General features: G+C 53.4%; 1 protein-coding gene and 2 long non-coding RNA genes across 5 annotated transcripts; 1 reads left to right on the top strand and 2 right to left on the bottom strand.

Moving 5' to 3' along the window:
* Positions 1-8,535: 8,535 nt before the first annotated feature.
* Positions 8,536-11,411, bottom strand: LOC138847382 (uncharacterized). The gene is made up of 2 exons (XR_011385156.2): positions 11,045-11,411; positions 8,536-8,841 (listed from the first exon to the last, which is right to left on the bottom strand). It is a non-coding gene; the product is annotated as an uncharacterized LOC138847382 (long non-coding RNA).
* PIK3IP1 (phosphoinositide-3-kinase interacting protein 1) lies at positions 11,353-23,533 on the top strand. 3 transcript variants are annotated; one of them, XM_002719702.6, is made up of 6 exons: positions 11,353-11,487; positions 12,432-12,548; positions 12,678-12,797; positions 13,582-13,782; positions 13,874-13,952; positions 21,800-23,533. In XM_002719702.6, the coding sequence occupies exons 1-6, from the start codon at positions 11,403-11,405 to the stop codon at positions 22,002-22,004; spliced, it is 807 nt and encodes a 268-aa protein (XP_002719748.3). In that variant the 5' UTR covers positions 11,353-11,402; the 3' UTR covers positions 22,005-23,533. The 3 variants fall into 3 exon arrangements, with proteins under 3 accessions (XP_002719748.3, XP_089179533.1, XP_089179534.1); XM_089323407.1 differs by lacking the exons at positions 11,353-11,487; positions 12,432-12,548; positions 12,678-12,797 and adding an exon at positions 13,046-13,265; XM_089323408.1 differs by lacking the exons at positions 11,353-11,487; positions 12,432-12,548; positions 12,678-12,797 and adding an exon at positions 13,048-13,227.
* On the bottom strand, positions 15,632-19,493 carry LOC108178658 (uncharacterized). Its single transcript, XR_001795395.4, has 2 exons — positions 17,679-19,493; positions 15,632-17,537 (listed from the first exon to the last, which is right to left on the bottom strand). It is a non-coding gene; the product is annotated as an uncharacterized LOC108178658 (long non-coding RNA).
* Positions 23,534-24,203: the final 670 nt, after the last annotated feature.

Below are 24,203 nucleotides of genomic sequence, written 5' to 3'. Positions count from 1 at the left end.
AGAACCAGCGGTGAGGGGGAAAACAACAACAACAGGCAATGGAACCCTCAAAGAGAGCAGTCCACGTGACTGTGCCGAATGTGAGAGGACGGCACAGAGAGCAGTCCACGTGACTGTGCCGAATGTGAGAGGATGGCACAGAGAGGATAAAAGGAAAAGCAGTCCCCGACACAGGTGGTGATCCAGAGCTGTGTGCTGACTGAAAGAATGCACAGTAGGACGAAGTATCAGGATCATGAAGGAAGGCAGAGATCTTTCTCCAGCTACCTTATTGTTCCCCCATCCCGGGACACATTTAATATATTGGGTGGCGCCGCGACTCAACAGGCTAATCCTCCGCCTAGCGGCGCCGGCACACCAGGTTCTAGTCCCGGTTGCCCCTCTTCCAGGCCAGCTCTCTGCTGTGGCCCGGGAGTGCAGTGGAGGATGGCCCAAGTGCTTGGGCCCTGCACCCCATGGGAGACCAGGAGAAGCACCTGGCTCCTGCCATCGGATCAGCACGGTGCGCCGGCCGCAGCGGCCATTGGAGGGTGAACCAACGGCAAAGGAAGACCTTTCTCTCTGTCTCTCTCTCTCACTATCCACTCTGCCTGTCAAAAAAATTTTAAAAAAATGCACATTTAATATATTAACATCGTATCATTTTCATAAATATCAATACTATCCACAACGGAGAATGATCAAGTAATTCATGCCAAGCCCTGCGGTCAGGGCCTGTGGGCCTGAAACACGCAGCCGAACATCTGGACATTCCGAAGACACAGCAAGGATGGGGGCAGAAGCCCACCGCACCAGGTGACTTGCTAGACCAGGCCTGCATCTGGGCAAGGTCAGTGTCTCCGCCTGCAGCCCCAGGACCTTCCTCTTCCTTCTCCCTGAAGATTAGGACTCTGAGACTTCATTCCTGAACCGAGGAATCCTGTAAGTAGTCTCTAGGCTATCAAGTCTGGGGCTGAGGCCTGGCTTTTGACCTCTGCTTTGAGACCCATTCCGCAGCTTCAGCTCACACACTGTCAATATGCTCATGAATTCCAAGGCTGGCCCTAAGGCTCCTTTGGGCCTCCCTGCCAGCCCACCTTTGTTCTGGCATGTCCTAGCCCATCCCTACTCAGCCAGTACTCTCACTTCTCTGCCCGTGCGCCCCTCCACGCATCTCACATCAAATTTCTTGCTGGGCATTTCTGCACGATCCTCTGTCAAGTTCAAAACCACCAAAGCCGAATCCATTTCTTGTCTCCAAGTCAGCTCCCCTTCTTAACCTCCCTGGTATAACTACTGCCCAGTTAGAACAGATGTGTGACCCCTGGGTATGCCACAAGCAGTGGGCAAGTCAGTGTGTTGGGTCCAGTGTCAGCCCTGCCCACAACCCTTCCAGCCTCTAAACTTCTCGGAGGGGTTGTCTGTTCTTAGTCTTCTTTCATCATCTCCTTTTCCTTCCCTGATCTACACATTTTAATCCTCAATTCCCCCACCAAAATTCCCCCTGACAAGGCCACCAATGGCTTCTTTCTAACCCTTATCTTACCTGACCTCTGTGGCAGCATTTGACAATGCTGACCATTCTCTCCTTCCTGAAACACTCTCTCCTTAGCTTCTCTGACACCATATTCTCAGGGCTGCAATGCAACCACCTGTGGCTTTACCTGCTCAGTGTTCCCCAAACTTGCTTTTCCCCGTTTCTTACCTCAGTGAATGTCACCACCTTCTCCTGTGCTCCCAATCCTGTTTACTCCTAGCAAACATGTTCTCAGTTAGGGAGTCTGTTATTCTTCCTAGTTTGCCTCTCTCCAGTTTCATGCCTACATTTTGTGTGCCAGGCTGCTGTGTTCACAACAAACATAGAAAGTAAATTTTACTAAAACCTCCAACTTTCAGATTACAAAACAGAGGCACAGAGTGGCTAAGGGGCTTGCACGAAGAAGACCACAGAGCTACTAAGTGGCAGAGCCAGATTCAAACCCAGGTGATATGACGTGGCTTTGGGTTCTCATCATGAATCATTCTCTCTCTCTCTCTCTCTTTTTTTTTTTTTTTTTTTTTTTGACAGGCAGAGTGGACAGTGAGAGAGAGAGAAAGAGAAAGGTCTTCCTTACCTTGGTTCACCCGCCAATGGCCGCCGCGGCCAGCACACTGCGGCCGGCACACCGCGCTGATCCGAAGCCAGGAGCCAGGTGCTTCCTCCTGGTCTCCCATGGGGTGCAGGGCCCAAGCACTTGGGCCATCCTCCACTGCACTCCCTGGCCACAGCAGAGAGCTGGCCTGGAAGAGGGGCAACCGGGACAGAATCCGGTGCCCCGACCGGGGCTAGAACCCGGTGTGCCGGCGCCGCAAGGCAGAGGAGCCTATTGAGCTGCGGCGCCGGCCCATGAATCATTCTCTTCTCAGCTACAGCTACCTTGTGGGTCTCCTGTCATGGCTTCCTCTAATCCTCCACTGATTCTCACTGGCACCTGTTTGACTCTTGTCATTTTCTTGCGTAAAACTATTTATTTCAGGATAAATCAACACTCAAGAAAACAAAAACAAAAAATCAACACAACATGGCCATTCAGGACCCTCCATAACCTGTCCAGGAATCATTTAACTCTTTGGCGTCATTTTAACCATGATACTGAATGCCCTGCTAGCCACAGTGATGGCCCATGCTTCAGTCTTCTGCATATTGGTTGATGTGCCAAAACCACTCATTCCTTCTCACTTTCAGATTTTGTGATAAGCCTTTCCAACCTCATATGGCTATGCCATATGACCCTGCCCCTCCTGTGAATTCCCAAAGACCCAAGTAAAGGTCTGTAGTAAATCCTTACGGTGGCCTTTATTTTACTGTATTGTTTATTAGTTATCTGTACCTAGTAGTAACTTCTATAAGACTGTGAGCTTCCTGAGAACAGAGACTGCCTAGAGTTCACCATCCATCCTCAGTACTCAGCTCCGTGTCTGCATGGTGCACAGTAGACAATAGTCATTGAATGAATAAACCTTTATTTTCCATATCCCACTTTTTTATTTGAAAGAGTTATACAGAGAGAGAAGGAGAGGCAGAGAGAGATCTTCCATCTGCTGGTTCACTCCCCAATTGGCCGCAACAGCCAGAGCTGTGCCAATCTGAAGCCAGGAGCCAGGAGCTTCCTCTGGGTCTCCCACGTGGGTGCAGGTGCCCAAGGACTTGGGCCATCTTCTACTGCTTTCCCAGGCCACAGCAGAGAGCTGGATCGGAAGTGGAGCAGCCGGGACTCGAACTGGTGCTCATATGGGATGTCGGCACTGCAGGCGGTGGCTTTACCCACTACGCCACAGCGCCGGCCCCTATATCCCACTCTTTAACACCTACTCATATGATCTTTATAACCAAACTGTAAGTTTCCTGAAGATAAAAAATATAAGCAGCATCCCCAAGTTGGAAGTTACTCACAGACCTGTAATAATAACAATAGCTAAGGGCTCAGTGAATGTCAAAAATCCAATGAAACTGCTAACATTTTTATCTCTCTTTCCCTGAAAATGAGGAAACTGAGTCAGAGAGTTTAGCAGCTTGCTTAACATGACGTGGCATGTAAGCAACAGAGCTGAGTTTTGAATCCTGACATTCGTGCCTATACTTTTTTAAAAAAATTAATTGGGCTGGCACTGTGCAGCAAGTTAAGCCACTGCCTGCCATGCTGGCATCCCATATGAGTGCCAGTTCGAGTCCTGGCTGCTCCCCTTCTGATCCAGCTCCCTAATAACCTGGGGAAGTGGCCGGCGCCGCGGCTCACTAGGCTAATCCTCCGCCTAGCGGCGCCGGCACACCGGGTTCTAGTCCCGGTCGGGGTGCCGGATTCTGTCCCGGTTGCCCCTCTTCCAGGCCAACTCTCTGCTGTGGCCCGGGAGTGCAGTGGAGGATGGCCCAGGTGCTTGGGCCCTGCACCCCATGGGAGACAAGGAAAAGCACCTGGATCCTGGCTCCTGCCATCGGATCAGCGCGGTGCGCCGGCCGCAGCGCGCCGGCCGCGGCGGCCATTGGAGGGTGAATCAACGGCAAAGGAAGACCTTTCTCTCTGTCTCTCTCTCTCACTGTCCACTCTGCCTGTCAAAAAAATAAAAATAAAAAAAAATAACCTGGGGAAGCAGCAGATGATAACCGAAATGCCTCAGCCCCTGCCACCCACATGGGAGACCTGGTTGGACTTCCAGGCTCCTGGCTTCAGCCTAGCCCAGCCCCAGCCACTGTGGTATTTGGAGAGTGAACCAGCTGGATGGAAGATCTCTCTGCCTCTTCTCTATGTAATTTTGCCTCTTAAATAAATAGATGCTTTTAAAAAGTGACTTTATATAACAGATTTATTTACTTATTAGAAGTCAGCATCTTCTGCTGCTTTTCAGGCACATTAGCAGGGAGCTGGATTGGAAATAGAACAACCAGGACTTGAACCAGAGCCCATATGAGATATCAGTGTCACAGGTGGTGGCTTAGCCCACTTTGCTACAATGCTGGCCCCTAAAAATGAATTTTCAAAATTGTTTCTTTTTATTTTATTTGAAAGAGAGAGGGAGAGAGAGATAGAGAGGTCTTCTACCTGCTGGTTCTCTCTCCAAATGCCACAACAACCAGGAGTCTGGAACTCCATCCGGGTCTCCCACATGGAGGCAGGCACATGGGTACTGGCCTCCCAGGATGTGCATTGGCAGGATGCTGGATGGGAAGTGGAGCACCTGGGACTTGAACCAGGCAGTCCAACGTGTGATGCCAGTGTCTCAAGTGGAACTTAACTGCTATGCCAAACACCTGCCCTGGTGCCTGTAGTCTTAACCACTGTAATAAATTCTAAGGAAATTGAAGGTTTACAGATGGCAATAACTTATGTAAGCTCACAGTGTAGTGCTGAGACGAGAACTCAGGTTTTTTTAAAGCCTATGCTCATAAATTGATAGACCACTTCTACTTTAAAAGTCAGTGTTAAGCTCATTCTGGGTGTTGGCACTTTAAAAGATTTGAAAGGCAGAGTGATGGAGGCGGGAAGTGAGAGGGGGGCAGAGAGACAGCAAGTGACCTGTATTCTATCTACTGTTTCACTACAAATGGCCACCAACAGCCAGGTCTGGGTCTGAAGCCAAGAGTTCCAACCTGGTCTCCCACTCGGTTGGCAGGGGCTCAAGCACTTGTGACATCACCTGCTGCTTTCCCAGGAGCCTAAGCAGGGAGCTGGGCACGAAATGGAACAGCTGAGACTCCAACTGGCACTCTTTGGAGAATACCAGATCCCCTTCCGAGAGAGTCAGAGCTACAACTCTTTTCTGGGCTAATTCACCCTAAATATGGACATTCCAGTCTTAGCAACCAAGATTGTGCTTCATTGATGTGTACACTGTGTCTTCTACGGCTGCCTCTAACAAAAGCTACTTTCAAGAATTTATTCTTCCCTTCCTCCTCAAAGCCAGCGATGTGATCTTTCCAAGTTCTCTGCTTTTGTGGCTTCCCAGTGCCTAGTGTGGAATGTCTTGTGGCTGAAAGTCAACTGTCATCGATGAGCCTACTTGATTGTCCACTATCTTCCCTTAAAAAGGGAGGGCATTTGGCACACTGGTTAAGGACTAAGCCCCGGCTTGGGACGCCTGCATCCCATATTGGAGTGTCTGGGTTCAAGCCTGGCTTCACTCCTTTTTTTTTGACAGGCAGAGTGGACAGTGAGAGAGAGAAAGGTCTTCCTTTTTGCCGATGGTTCACCCTCCAATGGCCACCACGGCTGGTGCATTGCGCTGATCTGAAGCCAGAAGCCAGGTGCTTCTCCTGGTCTCCCATGGGGTGCAAGCCCAAGCACTAGGGCCATCCTCCACTGCACTCCCTGGTCACAGCAGAGAGCTGGCCTGGAAGAGGGGCAACCGGGACAGAATCTGGTGCCCCGACCAGGACTAGAACCCGGTGTGCCGGTGCCACTAGGCGGAGGATTAGCCTATTGAGCCATGGCGCCGGCCCTGGCTTCACTCCTGAGTCCACCTTTATGCTAATTCACACTCTGGGAGACTGCAGCTGAGAGCTCGAGTAGATGGTCATTGCCACCTACATGGGAGACTTTGGCTGGCTTTGGATTGGTCCTGTCCTGGCTTTTGCAGGCATTTGGGGAATAAACCAGCAGACAGATCTGTCTCTATGCCTTTCGAAAAAACAAATTATAATCTTTGTAGGTTTACTAGATGCTTTTTCGTTAAATGATACTTTTCCCCTTTATTTCAAACATTTATTAAAAGCTTAATTAAGGAGCTGGTGCTATAGCACAGCGGATAAAGCTGCTGCCTGCAGTGCCGGCATCCCATATTGGCGCCGGTTCGAGTCCCCGCTGCTCCACTTCTGATCCAGCTCTCTGCTATGGCCTGGGAAAGCAGTAGAAGATGCCCAAGTCCTTGGGCCCTTGCAACTGCGTGGGAGACAAGGGAGAAGCTCCTGGCTCCTGGCTTCGGATCAGCATAGCTCTGGCCATTGCGGCCAATTGGGGAGTGAACCAGCAGATGGAAGACCTCTCTCTCTCTCTCTCTCTCTCTCTCTGCTTCTCCTTCTCTCTCTGTATAACTCTATGTATATAACAAAAACAAAAACAAAAACAAACCTAAGTGCCTCACATTCACAAAATAGAAACTCATCGAAGGCCATATTTGAAAGACATGGCCTTGGAGTTTTGTTATTTTTTTATTTATTTATATGAGAGATTTACAGACAGTGAGAGGGAGAGACAGAAGGGTCTTCCGTCTGTTGGTTCACTCCCCAGGAGGCCGCAACAACCAGAGCTGCACCAATCTGAAGCCAGGAGCCAGGTGCATCTTCCCAGTCTCCCAGGTGGGTGCAGGGGCCCAAGGACTTGGGCCATCTTCTACTGCTTTCCCAGGCCACAGCATAGAGCTGGATTGGAAGAGGAGCAGCCAGGACTCGAACCGGCGCCTATATGGGATGCTGGCGCTGCAGGCGGAGGATTAACCTACTGCGCCACAGCGCTGGACCCTGGAGTTTTGTTATTTTAACATACCTCATAAAACCATCCCATTCTTAGTTTGCAATTATACACCAAAATATTTTATTTATTTATTTATTTTTTTTTTTTTTACAGGCAGAGTGGACAGGGAGAGAGAGAGACAGAGAGAAAGGTCTTCCTTTGCCCTTGGTTCACCCTCCAATGGCCACCGCGGCTGGCACGCTGTGGCCAGCGCACTGCGCTGATCTGAAGGCAGGAGCCAGGTGCTTTTCCTGGTCTCCCATGGGGTGCAGGGCCCAAGCACTTGGGCCATCCTCCACTGCACTCCCTGGCCACAGCAGAGAGCTGGCCTGGAAGAGGGGCAACCAGGACAGAATCCGGCCCCCGACCGGGACTAGAACCCGGTGTGCCGGCGCTGCAAGGCGGAGGATTAGCCTATTGAGCCGTGGCACCGGCCCCAAAATATCTTTAATACAGCCTCAGTGTATTTTTTTTTTTTAAAGATTTACTTGAAAGGCAAAGTTAGAAAGAGAAGACAGATCTTCCATCCACTGGTTCACTCCTCAAAAAGCCACAACGCCCAGAGCTGGGCCAGGCCAAAGCCAGGAGCCAGGAGCTTCTTCTGGGTCTACCTTGTGGGTTCAGGAGCCCAAGTACTTGGGCCCATTCTTCACTGCTTTCCCAGGCCATCAGCAAGGAGCTGGATCAGAAGTGGAGCAACTGGGACTCAAACTGGCACCCATATGGGATGCCAGTGCATTAAGCCACAGCGCTGGTCCCTCAGTGGATACTTCTACAGCCCATTATCTAAAAATAGCTGGCGCCAACTCATCAGATCTCGCTCCAAAGATTTTTACCAACACCTTGGCCCTCTTTTGTGGCTTCTTAAGCCTTTTAACAGCTTTATGACTTCCTTCCTAGATACCCCCCGCTAATATTTCCCACTAGCTAAGTGAGCTGCCCATCCTTCTCGGGGAACCCTGGAGGATATTTCCTGATAGAACAGCAGGGCTTTGTGTCTAGAGTCACACTCATTTAATGGGAAACCAAAAGTCAAAACATCCCTGAAATAGTCAGTTAAATACAAGTATTATATTTCACCATGTTGTCTTTAGGGATATAAACAACCTAAAATAAGCACTTGAGTAGTGTTACTGCATTGTATTGCTATTGCAGTAATATTTTGGAAGAAAGCTGAAGTCTGGAGGAACAACAGGCCATTAACCACGGCCATATTGAACCAATACCTGGAGCAAAGTTCAAATCTGAATCATCAGAGAAAGATCAAAACATCAGCATGACGACAGGCACATCTCCGAACTGAATCCGATTTCTTTGAGGAAGAAAGGTACTGAATCTATTATAATAGAATATGCCTTTGAAGGATTGAGAAACAAGCCCTTTATTGCTGAAAAAAATCAAATCATGCTGATAAATGTCTTGTTACAGAGGAGAAAAAACAGGGATGACTAAGCTCAAAACCATCTCCTTCTGGCCTGTCAGATCTTTCCTAGGCAGTGCTGCTTCTGCTAAGACATGTCATAAAATATGGTTTTGGTATATATCAAGGTATGTAAGTTAGAGACGACAGCTGTTTCAACATTTTTTAAAAAAGATTTATTTATTTGAAAGTCAGAGTTACACAAAGTGAGGAAGAGACAGAGACAGACAGACAGATCTTCCATTTGCTGGTTCACTCCCCAAATGGCTGCAATGGCCAGGGTGGGGCCAGACTGCAGCCAGGAGCCAGGAGCTTCTTCCTGATCTCCCACATGGTGGCAGGGGTCCAAGCACTTGGGCCATCTTCCCTTGCTTTTCCAGGCACATTGGCAGGGAGCTGGATCAGAACTGGAGCAGTGGGGTCTATATGGGATGTCAGTGTTGCAGGCGGCAGCTTCACCTGCGACAACACAATGCAGGCCCCCAAGAAAACAGGTTTTTAAAACAGAAAAACTAGGTAACAGCAACATGTTAGGAATCTTTGTGTTTCTGAGGTAAAACTACTATACGCGTACGGGAGGTAATCTAAAGAGGCTTGTCATATCCTTTCATTATCAGTCATAGAACAGAGTATTGCAATGTACCGAAACAGCCCTTTAGAGGAGGCGACACATTTCACCAGACATCAGTAAGGAAGCACTCACTGAACACAAAGCCAACAGATTAGGTGCTAAGAGATCAGCCCCCAAAAGCCCCCTGCTGCTCAGAAAATTAAAAATTGTGCTCTGCTTTTCTCAAGCCTACTTATTTCGAGGGATGAAACACAATGTACACCAAGTATCTTTTTTTATTTTTTATTTATTTATTTTTTATTTATTTATTTTTTTTTTTTTGACAGGCAGAGTGGACAGTGAGAGAGAGAGACAGAGAGAAAGGTCTTCCTTTTGCCGTTGGTTCACCCTCCAATGGCCGCCGCGGCCGGCGCGCTGCGGCCGGCGCACCGCGCTGATCCGATGGCAGGAGCCAGGAGCCAGGTGCTTCTCCTGGTCTCCCATGGGGTGCAGGGCCCAAGCACCTGGGCCATCCTCCACTGCACTCCCTGGCCACAGCAGAGAGCTGGCCTGGAAGAGGGGCAACCGGGACAGAATCCGGCGCCCCGACCGGGACTAGAACCCGGTGTGCCGGCGCCGCAAGGCGGAGGATTAGCCTAGTGAGCCGCGGCGCCGGCCACCAAGTATCTTTTGCAGTGGTGTTAAGAGTAAGCATGGGACCCACAAGGCAAACTGTGAAGAGAGCTTCCCCTTCAGCCTTGTGCCCATATAGATACCCTGCTGTTCTCTGGATAAAGTACGAACTTTCTTTAGCAAATGAAATCATCCCGTTGCGTTTGCCCTTATCCTGTTTCACTTTTTTTCTTAAGGCTTAAAACTACTTGACATTTTACCTATTTGTCAGCTGTTTCCCCATGATGGCCTAGACTTCAAATATTTTGTTCACAGATATACCCCCAGCATCTAAAACTGTATCCAGCGTATAGTAGGCTATCAAAAATATTTGTAAAATTAATAAAAATGCTAAAAGGCTACGATGTCAGACCTGTTAAATTCTAACATCTTGTCCCATCTGTATCTATGTGTGTATATGTGAATAAATTTAGATTCTGGAGTGACAGCATAAACCAAGTCACGGAGTCAGAAGTTATGTGAGAAGAAGGTAGGAGAATGGCTGCAGAAACAAAGCAACAGAACTTATTAAGCAGATTAAAGCAATCGAACACTGCCTGCAAACTGCTTTAAGAATAAACCAAATGTACCTCTGAACCCTTCCTTGTCTGAAATCTGAGTGTGATGGATTCAAATCCGCGTTAGGCTACGTGGACTCACGGGAGCTTTCTTTCCTTGAGAAAGCTTTTCAAGTTTATTTAGTACTTTCCCCCTCCCTAAAGTACTGCCTGCAAAACTGAGAGTCTCCCATTACTATTTTGAGATTTGCCTGAGTCACAAGGTAGTCTGGCGAACCACTCTGCTCTATCTCTCAGTTTCCTGAGGCTGCCTTTGAACTTGAACCGGCAGCCCAACAGGAACAGGGCTCTTCGGCCTCTCTCCAAAAGGCCCGAGTCATATGGATGTGGTGAGGCTTTATAAATCGCTGCAAATGGATTTCCCATGGGGTGGGGGTGGAGGGAAGCAAATATTTTACTTAACTTCCTCTATAACAACTCAGGGCTGGTAGAAAGGGCAGATGTGTATTACAACATGGCTGGGCAAATTTTCCAATGTTTGCCTAACATGTATTTTCAATTATAGATACCCCTTCTGTATTCCTACTAAATATGGACACTCCAAATCGCAAATGTAAGCAAAAAAAATGTGTTTGATCTGACCCTGGCAAAGTTACACTTTAAAAAAAAAAAAAGTGTCACAGCTCATAAACATGTGTGACCCACAGAGGCCCTTTTCCAGGAAAGATGTAAAGAGTTACTTCTGCCCAGATACTCTTAGGTGCCCCCGCCGTGGTCTCTGAAATCCTTGTGTTGTGTAGTTAACACTTCCTCCCTCAGGTGTCTGTGCCTTAGTGCTTTTACCCTCCCCCCGCCCGCCCCCCCGCCCCCCCGCCCCCCCTCCCCGCCATGATGCCTCTTGACAGAATAATTCTGTACTTACACAAATGGAAACAGAAGAGATGCAAAGCCCTGGGGATGCAGCCGTGCAGGTCTCAAACTGATCCGCGGCTAAGCACAGCCTGAACCTTGCCGGCTTCTCTGCGCTTGGCTGAGCGCCTCTCTTGGCTCAGGGTTAGCGATCTTGCCTGGCATAGGAGGCTTAGGACCCAGGGGGCGCTTCATAGCTGAAAAACACCTCGCGCTGCAGCAAGCTGGCTGGGAAGCTCTCAGTTCTAAAGAGAGGCTGTTTACCAGAAGAGCCGTGGCAAGGGCAGGTCTCACTGCAAGGCTGGGACGGCGAGGCGGAGCCGCTGCCAAGGGGACCCCAGCTGGACACTGGCTGTCCGGTCACCTGCAGGATGGAGGAGGGGAGGATGCAGTTGGCCTGGGTACAAACGTTCGTCCTAAGCAACATGCTCCTTGCAGAAGCCTATGGATCTGGAGGTGAGAAAACAATCTTTCCTTTCTCCAGCAACTTAAGGATGCAGACCCCGGAGACTCTGTTTCCCAAACGGAGCCGGGAAGTGAGGCTTTTAGCTGGTCTTTGTTGTCCTGTGCAAGCTTTTTTCCATTTCTCTTCCTTGCCTGGTCAGGGGCTTGCAGCTCCATCTTTGCCATTAAGAACAAAGGCAAGTGGCCACTTTCTCTTTCCTTTCGCTTGCTCAAGAGTGGACGGAGCTTGGCAGGGGGGAGGTGGCATCTCCCCGACTCCCCAACTCCTGTCCTTTTGAAGCGCTGGGCACACTGTGGCCAGGGCACAGGCCTTCCCGCCCCAGCCTCTTCCTGGGGCTCTCTCGCCAAGGGGAGTGGGAGTCTGGAGTCACATCCAGGCAGGACCCCCACCCCGCCCCCCGTAGGAAGCTCTTGAACCCTTGCCTGACTGAATCCAGGCTTTCGTAGACTTCTGTTGGGGCTGAACGTTGCCTCTTAAAAAAACTGGCAGGCGGTGGCTGTACCCCGGAGGAGGGAACACCAGTTTATGTAACACGGACATGACAACAGGGGGCTGATTATCAAGTGTGGCAGCCCCCTGCCCCCGATCCCAAAGCGCCACCACCTCCTCCACAAAGGGACCCGAAGTCTCTCCCCTTCCCCACCAAAGTGGTCACCAGTTCAAGAGTTGACAGCGCCCTGCACTTGACCGCTGCCCGATACCGCCTAGGGGCTTTTCAAGCTCTTTCTCTGCCATCACTTAGGGCCTCACAGCCTCCCTTCGAGGCGAAGTTTCCCACGCGAGGACCCGGAGGTCCCTGTCACAGGGCCCAGGGACCTCCAGCCGGGTGAGGGGCGCAGCCGGGGTGGCGTCCCGGCTGCCCTGCCCGTCAGGTTGGGCGCCTTCCGCGGGCTGTCCGCCACTCAGGAACCGGGGCGGGGGTCCTGCTTCACAGGCTGCTTCTGGGACAACGGTCACCTGTACCGGGAGGACCAGCCCTCGCCAGCGCCGGGCCTCCACTGCCTCAACTGGCTGGACGCGCAGGGCGCCCTGGCGTCTGGCCCCGAGTCGGGTGAGTGGCCGCTGGGCCGACGGGCGGGGCTGGCTGGCTGGCTGGCTGGAGGGCGGGCGGAGGCCGCGGGCCTGGCCGCGGGCCTGACCCCGGCCCCCCCAGGCCAATGGCGCCTTCTCTCCCCGTCAGGCGCTGGTAACCACAACTACTGCCGGAACCCCGACCACGACCCTCGCGGGCCTTGGTGCTACGTTAGCGGCCAGACGGGCGCCCCTGAGAAACGGCCGTGCGAGGATCTGCGCTGCCCAGGTAGCGGCTCTGATAGTCGCCGGAACCCGCGACCCTCCGCGCCGCCCGCCCGCTGACTGGGAGCGGCGGCTACACCCGCCGCGCACGTGTGGTCGCGAGACGCCGGCCGGCCCTGCCCCGCCCCCGCGCCGCGCGATTGGCCAGGGCTGTCTCCAGGCCGCGAGGCTCAAAGCCGATTGGCCGCCGCCGCCGCTCGGAGTGACCTCATCCTCCGCGAGCGCTTGTAAACAACCTTGCGAGGCGAGCCCGCGCGCGGCGCCGCGCAGTGCGCCAGGAGGGTGTCTCCGGGGCGAGCGTCTCTGGTGCTAGGGATGTTGGGGGGCCTCGGAGAAGTTCTGCGACTCACCGTGGGCAGTGTCAGGGTGCTTATATGAATCCGGATTTTTTAGGCTTGCTGCTCCCGCGGCAAGGGTTAAACGTGATCATCACGGTGAAGCATTTAGCGTTGGGGTTGGCACAAAGCATGTGGTCAGTGATGAGTGTGAGAGGCTTGGAGGAGTCAAGTTAGTTTTCCTAATGGGGAGGTGGCGGAACCCGCTGGGGAAGATAACATGGATTTGAAAAGAGGAAGGCATGGGGGGCAAGAGAGAGACCCTTCCCCGCTCATTTGCTTTGCCCCCGCGATGGTGCAGCTCCGGGGAGGAGGGTTGACTTCAGGGTGTGTAGGGCGGTGGTATTCTACGGTGGACCCTCCTTCTGCGCCCCCTGCACTTTGGTCCAGGATCAGCTGTGCAGTTCACGCAGGGCAGTCTTTGATGAGAGCTATTTCCCACCTCACCTCCAGAGACCACCTCCCTGGGCCCGCCAGCCTCCACGGTGGAAATGGCCGAGGCCCCGGATGCGCCGGGTGAGGACGAAGCGCAGGCGTTCCCGCCTGCCAAGGCCCTGCCCGCCCGGAGCGAGGCGGCAGCCGTGCAGCCCGCGGTGGGGATCGGCCAGCGGGTGCGGATGAACTCCAAGGAGAAGAAGGACCTGGGGACTCTGGGTATGAGTGCCCCACCCCCCGCTCGTTTTGGGAGGCGTTTGCTGACTGGCTGGGGCGTGGCTAATGGGGCCTTGTGTCCTGTCTCCCGCAGGTTACGTGCTGGGCATCACCATGATGGTGATTATCATCGCCATCGGGACTGGCATCATCTTGGGCTACACCTACAAGAGGTCAGTAGGTTCTCTCTTAGAGGAGGGGGTTAAGTCAAGTGAGCTTCCTCTGGGGCTTTCTGACCTAAAAGGCAGTGAGGTGTTGAAAGAATGGAAACCAGCTTAAGATGGAGAAACTTGGCTCTGGTCTCTACCAGGTGACCCTGGGTAGACCCTTTCGTTTGGTGCTGTCACTTTGCACTCAAACACCTTGCGAGGCAGGGATTCTTTGTGAGAGAGGAGAACTGACTGCCTGAGGTCACACTGCCTGGAGTGGCAGGACCTGGATGCAAAGGTTCCGACTCCGCTCTCCCTATCCCTATCCCTATCCCTATCCCTATCCCTATCCCTATCCCTATCCCATCTATCTAAAGGCAGAGAGTGAGGGAGAGGGACAGACATCTTTTATGCCTTGGTTCACTTCCCAAATGCCCACAACAGCCAGGGCTGAGCTGGGCCAGGTCGAAGCCAGGAGCCAGTCCTGGTCTCCCGCCAGGTGGCAGGGACCCAACTATTTGTCACCTGCTGCCTCCCGGGGTGCACATTAGCAGGAAGCTAGAATGGAGAAAGAAGCCAGAACTTGAACTCAGGCACTTGGATATGAGATGCTGGCGTCCCGAGCAGGAGCTTAACTGCTGTGCCAGAGGTCACCCCCCACCCCCCCGCAACCTCACTTTTCATACCAAATGCCCTGCTGTCTCATCCAACCTGCCTGGCATGGGGAGTGGGTGGCGCTGTAGAAATTAAGCTGGGTACTCATTGCAGGGGCCCGGAGACTGAATTATTTCTGTGGGTTATAAAATTCTGCTACAGACACAGTTTTTGTTGTTGGAATGTACATTTCCTAGTCCATATGCAGTGAGGTCTCCTCTAGGGTAGGAGGAAAAAAGTGAGCTGGCGGATAGCCTGTTAGCTGTTCCTTCTCACACGTGAAATCCAGAGAGGCTACCTGTGGGCTGACGATGTGGTGCAGCAGGTTAAGCCACTGCCTGCAACGCTGGCATTCCATGTCAGAGTGCCTGATTCGAGTCCTGGCTACTCTATTTCTGACCCCAGCTCCTTGCTAGATCAGATCAGAAAAGTGGGAAAGTGGAAGATGGTCCAAGTACCTGGGCTCCTGCCACCCATGTGGGAGACATGAATGGAGTTACTAGCTCCTGACTTCAGCTTAGCCCAGCCCCGGCTTTTGTGGCCATTTGGGGAGCGAACTAGCAGATGGAAGACACCCCCTTCTCTGGTCACTCTGCCTTTCAAATAAATAAATAGATCTTAAGAAAACAAACAATGAACAAACAGGAAAAAAAAAAAAAACAACAACCAACCCAGAGGCTAACTTAGGGACATGATTTGTGGCTGGGACAGCAGGAGGCGGAATGCTAATTTTGGAAGGTCCCCTGGGATGCCATTTGGAAAAGGTTCTCCAAGTCAGAAATGGGTGCATGATAATAAGCGGAGTTTAATTCAATTCTACAGCAGTGCCTTGCTCTGGGAAATTATTTACTGCTTTTTGGCAAAGATCAGGGGATTTGACTTCCAGCTGAGTGTCTGTGATACATCTTCTCTATGGGCTACGTCTTCCTGTTAGGGAGGTGACAGTGAGACGGTGACCTGCATTTTCCAGGGTTGAGAGCCATGCCTGAGCCACAGCCCCAGTAGATTTATTATATAACCTAGGGTTCTTCAGAAATGCTGTAGCTTACCTCTTCATTAAAAAAATTTATTTGAAAGTCAAAGTCATACAGAGAGAGGAAGAGAGAGAGACAGATAGACAGATAGAGATAGCTTCCATCCACTGGTTCACTCCCCAAATGGTTGCAATGGCCAGGGCTCTGCCAGGACAAAGCCAGGAGCCAGGAGCTTCTTGCAGGTTTCCCTCATGGATACAGGGGCTCAAGCACTTGGACTGTCTTCCGCTGCTTTCCCAGCGCATTAGCCGGGAGCTGGATCAGAAAGTGGAACAGCCAGGCCTGGAACTGGTGTCCATATGGGCCGCCGGTGTCACAGGCAGGCAGCACTGCTGTGCCCCGATGCAGGCCCATGAGCTCTTCATTTTATAGGCGAAAGGGTACCTAGGTGATAATAACAGCAGCAATAGCAAACATTGACCATATATGTGCTTCAAGCACTTTGCCTGCATTAATGTGCTTCTCACAATCACCCTTATAAGGGAAATGCTGTTATTATCCCTAGTCTACAGATGAGGAGACTGAGGCGAGAGGGGAGGAGTATCCGCCTGAGGTTACATACCTAGCAGTTGGTAGAGGAAGTCCTAGCCCTGGTACTAACTGGCTGTCTGCATGAGTCTGCGAAGGTTGTGCCCGTATCCTAGCAGCAGCATTGCTGTGGGGGCTAAGGCACGTACCTGCTTAGCTCAGTGAGGGCACAGGGTGAGTGGCAGTAAACAGCTGGTCTTTATTTTTCTGGGAAATGGGGGTAGTGCATTGATGCCCTCCAAACCCCCTTCCATCTCTTGATTCCTTTTTTTAAAGATTGATTTATTTCTTTCAAAGGTGGAGTAACAGAGAGGGAGAGATGGAGAGGGAAAGAGGTCTTCCATCCGCTGGTTCATTCCCCAAATGGCTGCAACGGCCAGGGCTGGGCCAGGCTGAAGTCAGGAGCCAGGAGCTTCATCTGAGTGGCAGGGACCCAGGCATTTGGGCCATCCTCTGCTGCTTTCCCACGCACGTTAGCAGGGAACTGGATTGGAAGTGGAGCAGCCAGGACCCTAACAGACGCCCATGTGGGATGGTGGCCTTGCGGGTGGTGGCGTAACCTGCCGTGCCACAGTGCCAACCTCTTTTCTGTGATTCAGGAACAGGTTGTGGCCCACAGTGGGATGGCAGGTGCAGGGACGCCTGCGTGTTCCTTTCGGAGAGGAACATGTCCTCACAGCCCTGGCCTCCCTGTCCACTGTCAGACCCAAAGCACGCTGGTTCACTTTAGCCCTGCTTCCTGATTCACTGGACAGCAGTTGGCTCTCCTCCAATCTGGTGACGGTTTCCAGGCCTTCCTAATCCCGAGCCCAGTTCTGGTGCCCAGTGGGGAAGCCAGGCTCTTTTTTCTGAAGATTTCTCCCCCAGGCTGTCAAGGATCCTCCCTTTACTTTTCCTGTAAACTCAGGGCAGGGCAGCACGTCACGTGACTCGCCGTCACCCACCACGTGTCCACTCTTTTCCTCAATAAAACTGCTCGGAGAACAGACTGTACAACAGGAAACCACATGTGGGCTGGAGACAAGCTCTCAGCTGCCATCTCTGCCCAAAGGCGGAGACCAGGGTGTTCTGGAAAGAGCTGTAGGCTGAGGGGGCCTCTCAGCCCCAGCATTCTGTCTGTTCAATAGCGATGCAGCCCCTCCCCACATCCGCCCAGGCAAGCTGAGCACAGACAGGTATTGCGTGGAAGCGGGAGGCAGCCATAGGCAGTCACCGTGATAGCAGCCAGCGTTTGTTTTGTGCTTTTTCAGTAAGGAAGGCCCGTGACATGCTCTCACCCAAGCCTCAAAACACAGACGCACTTTTGACTCCACTTGCAGTGAGCAGCGGTCCAAGCGCCGCAGCTAGCGGGGTTTGTCTCACCATGAGCAGCACCTCCACCAAGGCCCAGTAGCTGCAAAGGACAGTAGGCAAAATAAACTTTCAAAAAAAAAATAAATAAAAATAAAAAGGCTGGGTTTAGAAGTCAGAAGACCCAGGGTCTAGTTCTAGAACTGGCACCCATTCAGGATGTGACATTGGGCAAGCTATTTACCTTCCCCCGGCCTCAGTCTGTAAAACAGTGCGGGGGCAGGGGGTGACAGATGATAACCCTCCAGGCTCTGCTAGTTCCTCCAAAAACGGTCCTGACCCGCGGTCATACGTGGCTCGAATCCCAGCTCTGCAGCTGGCTTGAACAGATGAGTTCACCCCGTGGATCCGTCTTCCCATCTTGAAGACGGAGATCACAGGCGACACCTGTGACAGAGAGAGGTGTTGTAGGGGTGGAATCAGACGTTGTAGATGGAGGCTGCAGAATCCATAGCTTCCTGGGCCAACTTTCCCCAGCAGTGGGGTGACACAGCACTCCCTGTGTTACCCGAGGAGGTCCAGGTGTTTCCCTTAGCCCGGGAGAGGACGCCAGAGGCACCTGTGCTCTCTGACCAGCCCAGTCCTGCACGGCCGGCCCTGCAGCTCTCAGGGTCCTCCCTGCAAGCCTTGAACCCTGCCAGAGGCCATCAGGCTGGGCTAATGCGATGGCGCTTTCCCCTGGCTCGGCTGGGTCTTTGTCCTGGTTGTCCGGGCCACGGGGTTCAGGTGGCCGGTCTACTACTGAGCAGCTCCCTGTGCCTGTCCAAGTGTGCTGTCTGCACTAGGCCCCGGGGGAGCTCTTATGTTCTGATAGGGGGAAAAAAAAAAGTAAGTCAACACCGCCCCACCCGCTTAGCAGAGGAGCTGAGTCAGAGAATGAACCTTTTGTTCTTTCTTGGCTGCTAGACAGCAGCCAGGCTGGGCCTCCGCCCCTCCAGGCAGGGAGAGGGGGCTGGGCCGCCTGATGGTGAGCGCAGCAGGCCTGGTGGCCTCTCTCAACGCCTCCCGAGGGAGCTGGGGGCAGCCATTGCATCTCTGAGACTTACAGGCACCATTAACAGCAGGCACGTGGGGTTGGGCGTGCTGCTGGGCTTCTAAGTGGATGAGCCGAACCCAGAGCAGTCCCGGCACCTGCCTCTTTCACCCTTGGCTGCTCTGCTAGCCCTGCCCTGCCCCCGTAATGCGCATTGATTTTTCCCTCCTGAAGACTTAAGTATGTTCGGCCTGACACTGTCAGCAGCTCAGCTGGCCACAGCTCATAAATCTCTCAGTAAAGGAGGTGGCTGGGGAGAGCAGGGCTCTGGCGTGCCTCCAACGCCTCAGTTTCTGCATCTATAAAAAGGGCTTGGAAATTAAAAGCATGGCGCGAATACAGAAGGTGTGGCACCCACGAGGCGCACGGTAGCTCATCCTGGATAACAGGAGGCCCACTTCCTGGTCCCTTAGCAGGCACTCAGAAGTTACAAGTGCTGGCTTTCCTTTTCCCTCCAGGCCCTTGTGTTTTGAAATTCAGGCCTTGGCAAAAGACACCTGGCCGGTGCCGCGGCTCACTTGGCTGGTCCTCCGCCTGCGGCGCCGGCACCCCAGGTTCTAGTCCCGGTTGCCCCTCTTCCTTTCCAGCTCTCTGCTGTGGCCCAGGAGGGCAGTGGAGGCTGGCCCAAGTGCTTGGGCCCTGTACCCGCATGGGAGACCAGGAGGAAGCAGTGCACCGGCCGTAGCGGCCACTTTGGGGGTGAACCAACAGCAAAGGAAGACCTTTCTCTCTGTCTCTCTCATTGTCTAACTCTGCCTGGAAAAAAAACAAAAAACAAACAAACAAAAAAACCACCTTAGACCTTCCAGGTTTTTCCCTATATGGAAAAATCTGGCTTTTTTTTTTTTTTCTTCATTATGTGTCGTGGCCGCTGTACATGATGACCGGGGCCCAAGGGCAGTGTGAATCTCAGCACAAGTGGGAGGGCAGTTGACCCAGATGACCCTAACCCCGTGAGCAGTGTCCCTTCATTGGCTCTCTGGGTGCCCTGGGAGTTTTTGTGGTGTCCAGTAGTGAGACTAATGAGGAAGAGGAGGCAGGCACCCGAGGCTGGGACGGTCAGACTGTCACCCCCTCGGAGCCACTCAGGGTAATGAGCTCACACCTCTGCCTCCTGTGATCTCACAGAACCAGGAAATCAGAACAGCAGGGCCCTGGAGTCTAAGTCCAACTCCTTGCTTTAGGGAAGATGGATTAAGGCCCAGAGGAGGGGATTACAGCGGTCGCACAAACAGCCTGCCTTGGCTGGTCAGCAGGAGAGCTTCCTTGGGAAACTAAATTAGAATAACATTGCTGGGTGAGTCGTCCTAGTCACGTCCCAGGAGCTTTTACAGCAGCTGTACTGTGTGCAAAACGCTTTCACATTCATTGTCTTCTTTGGAGGCAGAAGAGGAAAACAAGGCTCAGAGAGGTCTTTACCAAGCATCGCACAGCTAAAGCTGAGCTGGCACAGGAACACACGCGGAAAGGACGGGATGGGGGCAGGCGTTTGGCATAGCAGGTACTGGGGACCGACTCCCAGATCCGATTTGGGATCCCTGCATCTCTCCTGACTTCCCGATTCCAGCTTCCTGCTAACGCACCCCCTGGGAGGCAGCAGGCGATGGCTCAAGTCGCTGCATCCCTACCACCCACGTGGGAGACACAGATTTGAGTTTCCAGCTCCTGGCTTCAGCCTGGCCCAACCTCACCAGCTGTGGGCATTTGGGGAGGGAACTGGCAGATGGGGACTCTTTTCCCCCCTGCTGTTCCAAAAAACAGATGCAAAACAACCACACACGTGCGCACGCTCACGCACGCAACACCCTGGATGATCTAGACGGTTCTGAGACACCATGCAAACTCTTCTTCTCTCGCCTGCCCCTCCTGCTGTCCCGTTTCCCAGTCGTCTTCTCTGGTATCTGGAAGCCTCTGTCACTGCGCATCCCATCACTGTCCCCGAGGACGCGACACGACAGGCAGGGTTGCAGTGCTTCAGCACGTCACACGGCAGCCGCTGTCCAAGGCTCTCTCCGGGAAGATTTCCTCTGTGGCTGAGCCCAGGTGGCTAGCTGCTGGCCTCAGAGGAAGCGGACTTGGGTTCTGGGTGCTGGTTTTGGTGTGCAATGTGCCACGCACTCACCAAGCCCTCCGGTTGGCAGTGGGGACTGGGTTTGAGTCCCTGCCGCACTTTTCTTTTCTTTTCTTTTCTTTTTTTTAGATTTATTTATTTGAAAGTCAGAGTTACACAGAGAGGAGAGGCAGAGAGAGAAAGAGAGAGGTCTTCCGTCCGCTGGGTCACTCCCCAGATGGCCACAACGGCCGGAGCTGCACTGATCCGAAGCCAGGAGCCAGGAGCTTCTTCCGGGTCTCCCACTTGAGTGTAGGGGCCCAAGGACTTGGGCCATCTTCTACTGCTTTCCCAGGCCATAGCAGAGAGCTGGATCGGAAGTGGAGCAGCTGGGACTTGAACCTGCGCCCATACGGGCTGCCAGTGCTTCAGGCCAGGGCGTTAACCGCTGTGCCACAGCGCCGGCCCTGCCACACGTTTCTTGTAGGGCAACATCACTCAGGTCAACATTTCTCTGATCATCAGCCAGAGTCCAGCAGTCTTGGGTTTGAGCCCATCACATCCTTGGGGAGTTCTTGTAACTTCTCTGGGCCCTTTCCTCGTCTTCAAAACAATTAAGACCTGATTCTTAGGACTGGGCTGAGAAGGAAGTGACGTAACACGTACCAAGTCCTTAGCACGCAGTGGGCTCTCCCCAGAAGGGAGCAGCACCGTGAGAATTCAGAGGATGTGGAAACCCTGAGAGCTCTGATGGTCACTCTCGTCTCCCGCGGACCTGAGAGTCCTTTTCGCTCCAGGCATGGGTCGGGACGGTCCATTTCCAGCCTGGGCTCACACCCTCTGGGACTTTTGAATAAGAAGGTTGTCCTGGAATGCGATGACGATGGCCAGGTCGGTCTTCTGTACAGCTTTATGGGTTAGGGCCAAAGCTGAGGTAGTTTTCTGGGTCTCATGTAGACCTGAGCTGAAAAAGCCTCTTCCCCCGACGTGATCTCCATTGAGCCCCACTGCTGTTGCCCCCATCACACATCTGCGGAAGCACAGACGGGAGGCGCAGGAGCTCCTGGTTAAGACCATCTTGAAGAACAGAAACCCGGTGTCTGGGACCTGGGTCCTCCTGGACCAGCCGCCGAGAGCCCCTGCTCCTGCCCGGGCCTCCCGGCTGCTACAGAGCAAAGCCACGCAGAGACCCCACCTGAACGTCTCCCTTTCTTCTTGCCAGGGGGAAGGACCTGAAAGCCCAGCACGAGCAGAAAGCGTGCGAGAGGGAGATGCAGCGAATCACCCTGCCCCTGTCTGCCTTCACCAACCCCACCTGTGAGATTGTGGACGAGAAGACCATCGTGGTCCACGCCAGCCAGACCCCGGTGGATCTTCAGGAGGGCAGCACTCCCCTCATGGGCCAGGCCGGCACTCCTGGGGCCTGAGCCCCGCCGGAGGGCAGGAGCCCATGCAGACGCTGGCGCAGGGGAGCCCCGATTCCTACAGCTGGGAGTCTACACTCTGCGGTTCAAACCCTACCCCTACTTTTTTCTTTTTGGTGAATTCCAAAGCCAGAAGCATGTGGCGCTGTAGGCCGAGGCGAGGCTGGGTAGGGGCCTACCAATGCTCCTTCTCCATCACTTGGAGAGGATTTGTGCCTGTGGACGGGGATCGTGGCAGCTCCCACGGCGGGGCTGCCGACAAGGGCTTCCAAACGGCCTGCACCCTGGAAGCGAGCCAGGGACGAGGCGGGGAGAGCTTCCCCAGGCTCCCTGTGCTCTCCTAAGACGGCCTCGGTCTCCGCCTTCCCATTTGTTTTCCACGGGTTCAGTGGCGTACACTGTTATTCATAGTTAAGGTCAGGCAGGCCAAGAGGCAGTGGCACTGAAAAAAATATATTTAGTCTTGAAAATATTCAGGATGGAACTCCCTGCTGACCTCTGAGAACCGGAAACGGGTCTGTACAGAAGTCAGAGCTTGTGGGCTGAGGACAGGATCTGGGCTAGGGGCTGTTGGGTGTGCTCCAGCTTGCTAGCAGTGATGTGCCTTGACAACCGTGGGCCGGGCCTGGGCCCAGGGACCCTTCCTTGTTTCCTAAGGGAAGGAAGGGAAGAATTGCACTAAACATTCCACTTAGGAAGAAGGCAGAGAAGGGTCTGCTCCTGCCTTAGGCCACAGGGGCAGAGGTGGACCTGAGGTGCCCAGACAGCGTCCCGGCAGGGTTGGGCAGTGACCTCATTTTGTACGGGTAAGAGAGCAGCCAGCTAACCCATGAGAATCGCACTGTGGGCCCTGTGACCCGCTTCTGAGAAGTAAACTTGGAGAGCAAGGTTAGCAAAGCATTTCCGGGCTTGCTGTGCAGTGGGCCCGAGTTTGGAGGTGGCCCTGTGGCCTCCAGGCCAGTGCCTTCCTATGGGGCAGTGGGGCTAGGGTCACATCCCCTAACCTGCAGAACAACTGTGGAGCCATCGGAAAGGACTGTAGGGTTCTTCAAGCCTTTTGGACACAGGGAGGGAGGAGCGACTCGCCCAAGGTCAGAGAGCAGGCTCCTGGCACGGCTGAGAGGGGAGCCCGGCTGCCTGACCGAGCGCCAACATTTCTCCAATGCACTGTGCTGCACTGTGCTAGGGGCTCGGCGGGCCCTCCAAGTCCTGACGTCACACTTGGAGGCCCTTGCCGTGCTCCCTAGCCACAGGGCTTCCTTCCCAGAGCCCTTCTACTGCCCGAAGTGGAGAGGGGGGTGAGTGGAGCCCCCCCAGCAGACTGTTCCCGGGAACCATCTGCTGAGGGGGCCTAGACCTCAGGGGGTCCCCTGGTGTTCATGATGCTGGAGTAGAGAACATTACTGGTTTCTACTTTTCTACAACAGCGTTTCTCTGTACACATGTTTTATATACCTCATACTGACACCTGCGTATAAAGGACGAGAAGTTGCTCTGCATCGGACTTATATTAAAAACAAACAAAAACACGACATTGTTGGTTTTTTTTTGAGTGCCACAAGCACTCCCCCTGTAAGTTGGGAAGCTTCGGGTCACCTCGTCAAAGCCTGTGCGGCGAGCGCCAGCCTGCTCTTCGCTCACCCTAGACCAGAAACTGGAAGGCTCTCGAACCCGAGGGCGGCAGCCGTTGATAGACTCTGCTTCCTGGTCGCCGCTCTCAGCAGGAATCTCCCAGGTCGGAGCCACAGGAAGCACGAGTGGGTGGGCATCCCAAGACGGCGAGCGGTCATCGCCAAGCTCTCCCCGAGGGGGAGTGAGGTCACAGCCCGTGTCAGGGCTGGGGTCGGGGACGGTACCGCAGCAGCCAGGGGCTGAGGGAGGCCCCGCAGGCCGATTCCCAGGGCTCCAGGACAGTTGGTTCTGAGCCGCCAGGAATCCGCAGGGTGACCTGTGCCCGTGCCCAGCCATCGCTCTATAGTTCCACCACTACCCCCAGATCATCAGGATTTTCAGGAACCAAGTTCTGCTCTTGTCCTGGATTCCTCAAGCCCCGGGAGTGCTTGAGAGGAATTACCTTTAGGTTTATGGGTTCATATTGTGCCCACGACCCCCAGCTAGGCAGACGGCATCATCCCGCCCAGTGGTCACTCCGCGTCCTGCCGTACGCAGAAGGCACGAGCAGTGGGGCTTCTCCACGCCCAC

This window comes from Oryctolagus cuniculus, chromosome 21, assembly GCF_051225735.1.
Source record: "Oryctolagus cuniculus isolate XC-2025 breed Fujian yellow rabbit chromosome 21, ASM5122573v1, whole genome shotgun sequence".
NCBI classification, from domain to species: domain Eukaryota; kingdom Metazoa; phylum Chordata; class Mammalia; order Lagomorpha; family Leporidae; genus Oryctolagus; species Oryctolagus cuniculus.
The sequence above is the reverse complement of the archived record's forward strand: the minus strand, read 5'-3'. Positions and strand labels throughout refer to the sequence as shown.

Coding starts and splice junctions, on each gene's coding strand:
- PIK3IP1 (XM_002719702.6), top strand. CDS start 11,403: ATGGAGGAGGGGAGGATGCAGTTGGCCTGGGTACAAACGTTCGTCCTA. Junction 11,488..12,431: donor AGAAGCCTATGGATCTGGAG/GTGAGAAAACAA, acceptor CCTGCTTCACAG/GCTGCTTCTGGGACAACGGT. Junction 12,798..13,581: donor CGAGGATCTGCGCTGCCCAG/GTAGCGGCTCTG, acceptor CCTCACCTCCAG/AGACCACCTCCCTGGGCCCG.